We start from the raw sequence: 3,777 nt of genomic DNA, 5'->3' as shown, positions 1-3,777 counted from the left end.
CCATCACCGAATTCAATACGAAATAAATCACAAATACATTTCCATTTTGGTCAGATATATTTCATGAGGAAAAACAAGAGATGTGAGATCAGTGTGTGAATAAAAGAGTCTTTACAGTTCAGAGGGCTGGACTTTGGACATGCCTGTCTTAAAAGGGAAATACACTGACCTCTGCTGTCTCTTTATTCTAAACATGTGTTTATTTTTGTTTCACTAATGTTTTTGTTGTTATTGATTGAGATAATCTGCTTTTTGATCATACGGTCAACCTTTATTAAATTGAAACACGTGCATTTAGCTGACACTTTTACCCAAGTAACATCATGTACATCAAATATGCTGAACTGCTTCCTTTAGAGGAAAGAAGAGATATATATTCTTTACATTTTAAATGATCTCACCCAGATTCAGATCTTTATGTCAGGTTATAGTTTAACCTTCTCTGTTTTATTGAAACTTTGTCGTTATAAATTGTTCATTTGTGATTTGTGCATGATGGGAAAATAAATAAATAAAATGTTTAAGCGAATCATTTATCAGATCCAAAATAAAATGCATTTTATTCCAGTCCAGACAATATTGTTTTCAAACGTTTAAATCAAAGTTGTATTATATGCCATTTTTACATTTTAAACTTCTATAATCATATAAAACAAACAGAGTTACTGGGTTTAAATGAACTCCCTAACAGACCTCTTCGTCAGGGAATAAAATAAATGTTTTAAGAGATTTCTAAGCATTTAAATACAGAGTACATTTTAAACAATTTTCCCAGGAGAAGCCTAAACGGAGAGGACGACCCATTGCTGTTCAGCGTGGATTATCAAATGCACAAGTTTATTAACTCTTAAGGATTTAATCTCAATCTAAAATATAGATTTCTTGGCAGCGGTGTGTTATCGAGTATTAACAACCTCTTAAACGTCCAATTTGACCAATCAGAATTGAGTATTCAGCTAAGATGTTTAATACAAAATAATATATAGTAAGGTAAAATATGTAATGGAGAAGATAAAGTAATGTGTGCACGACATGAATATATAAAAACATGTGTGTTACAATAGAGTTCATTATTAAGAGTAATGATATCACTCAGATTATTAAAGCAGCAACAATCACATTTAATGTGAAAAGAACAGATGTTACAAAGCTGTCAAATAATAAACAACCTTTCTGATTAAATCAGTTTCACAAGAACAGATGTTTCTTCAGACTGAAAACAAGTTGCTTCTTTTACTCATTTTATTCATGTTTATTTCCTCACTGACATGACACGTCTCAAAGTAAATACAAAATATGTCAAACTTTGATTTGAGTTTTGACAAGGACTCCATTTCTCCCCTTGGTGTTCTCCCTTTTTACGTTTATTCTGTTAATTGATGAAGACAAAAGCTGACATGTCTTCCCTTCAGCGGGCACCATCTTTAAATTAATCTCTTTGCTTTCAAAGTTAGCACTTTGATGTTCTCAGTAGTAACCACCACATGACTTAAATGGGACCTATTGTGCATAATCCTCTTCTACATCAACATGTGTCCCCTCTGTGTAAATAGATTCGGAAAATTTCAGGAACAAAGATTCTCTCTTTTTGTCCTGATCCATTTATATAAAAACCTGTCTGAAAATCAGTTGATCAGATTTTGTCCACTTTATGATGTCATAACGATGTTTTGGCTTAAGTAACCATTAGCCAATCAGCAACCAAGGTAAACCCCCCCTTATCATCTGAATCTCCTCCTAGAGCACCATTGAGTTCTCTATAACTAAATATCTCTCAGAGGGGCTTGGGGAGGGGCTCCTTATTTTTCATCTATAGTAACGGACAGAGAATCAGCACTTTTGAAACAGAGGGGATTATGGGATGCTGCAATGATCCGTTTGGTATTTCAGACAAACACTCCAGAGACATGTTCTGTATATATGTATCTATAATATATTGATGGAAAACAGTGTAATAATAATAATACCTTTATTAGCAGCACATTAACATAACAACAAGCTATTTAGATGGACTTTTTGTGAATGCGTTGGTGGGCACTCAGCGCACCACTCGTAATAAAGGTTTTCTCACACTGCTCACACCAGTAGGGTTTCTCTCCGGTGTGAAGGCGTCGGTGGACCTGTAGGATGTAGGCCCGAGCAAAGGTCTTCCCACAAAGGTCACACCAGTACGGTTTCTCTCCAGTGTGAGTACGCTGGTGACGTTTTAGTGCACATAGCCTCGGGAAAGCTTTTCCACATTGTTTGCAGCTGTGTGGTTTCTCTCCAGAATGAATACGTCTGTGTTTCTTCAGGTCACTGAGGGTGGCGAAAGATTTCTCACATTGGTCACAGCTAAATGGTTTCTCTCCAGTGTGAATGTAATTGTGAGTTTTCAAATGAGATTTTTTGGAGAAAGTCGTCCCACATTGGTCGCAGCTATATGGTTTCTCTCCAGTATGAATGCCATAATGGACTTTTAAATCATCTGCTAATGAAAAAGCTTTCCCACATTGGCCACAGATGTGTGGTTTCTCTCCAGTGTGGGATATTTTATGTCTGTTGAGGTGACACTTCTGTTTGAAAGCTTTCCCACATTTGTCACAGCTGTAGGGTTTCTCTCCGCTGTGAACTCTCTGGTGAATCAATAGATATCCAGACGTTGCAAAGGACTTGTCACAGTGCTGACAGCTGTGACTTTGGGGACCCTCTCTTGTTCTCGGTTTCTAAAGAAGACAGAGAGACTCAGTTAGGTGCCAGAAATAACATTTAGAGAAGGTCAGTGTAATATAACAATGGATGTATAATAAGAACTGGACACAGCTCGTCCGATCCTAATAGAGTTGCTCATTGGTGCAATAAGCCAAAATGGCCCGACGTTCTCAAGAGCAAATCGTCACAAATTACCCATCATATCTTGCTGTCGAGAGCATGCGCAGTTGAGTTTCCCCGTAAGCCCCGCCCCCGGTCTCCCACCCAGTAGAATTAATGGAGAGAAGATACATTTGGATTCAGCTCTAAAAACATTTGACAACTTTTAAAACCTAATGATTCAAATAAGCACTATAAAAGTGTTGTAGTACCAGCAACCAGCGTTTTTAGAGCTTAGCGGTGGTTAGGCCTGTCGCGATAATCGATAAATTGACTTATCGCACGGTAAATAAAAATGGACTTGATAACTTTTCTGAGCTCGATAAATTGCCGTTTACATAAGGATGTGACCAGCATGTTCGCTAGGAGCGCTGTGGCTGCCAGGCGCGCTGTGGGGGGCGGGGCTGACACACAGCCAAGCGGGAGACAACGTGTGACTTACTCGCGGGGAATTTAAAGTGAAATGGAATTGGTTACAAAACCTAACTACACATCTCGATTCTCCGGTGTGGCAGTATTTTGGATTCAAGCCAAATCAACGAGGCGAATACGGACTTGAATGAGCCGGGTGGTGGGTCGCAGCGGCATTTGTTTAAAAAAGGTAGCAACAAAAGCAGGCAATACCACGCATTTTGAACTACACCTAAAACACAACCACCCCATTCCGTTTTCCCAGCTGGTAGCAAACACGGCAGCTGGAGATGGAGAGCCCCCACCTTCCCGACAGTTTACAATCAAAGATGCATTTGCCCGACAATGCAAACATGTTGGTGTTCCTTGCTCGAAAACTTTGAAAAATAGATTTGGATATGGCCTGTTGAGGCATCTGGGTCTGTCTGGACAGTGGACTGTACACTTGACTGTTGTTTTAAGGAGGTTTTTTTGCTTGTGAGACAATGTGTGCTCATATTTATTTATAGATACAGA

At 38.8% G+C, this 3,777-nt stretch overlaps 1 protein-coding gene across 1 annotated transcript; it reads right to left on the bottom strand.

Moving 5' to 3' along the window:
- Positions 1–609: 609 nt before the first annotated feature.
- On the bottom strand, positions 610–2,705 carry LOC104961851 (zinc finger protein 253-like; the record flags this gene model as incomplete). The annotated part of the gene is made up of 2 exons (XM_010790197.1): positions 610–1,518; positions 1,780–2,705. A coding segment is annotated over one exon (702 nt), but the record flags the coding sequence as incomplete, so codon positions are not given.
- Between the last annotated feature and the right edge of the window lie 1,072 nt (positions 2,706–3,777).

This window comes from Notothenia coriiceps, unplaced genomic scaffold, assembly GCF_000735185.1.
Source record: "Notothenia coriiceps isolate Sejong01 unplaced genomic scaffold, NC01 NC01_scaffold00033865, whole genome shotgun sequence".
NCBI lineage: Eukaryota > Metazoa > Chordata > Actinopteri > Perciformes > Nototheniidae > Notothenia > Notothenia coriiceps.
Note: the sequence above shows the minus strand (reverse complement) of the source record. Positions and strands in the feature narration are given on the sequence as shown.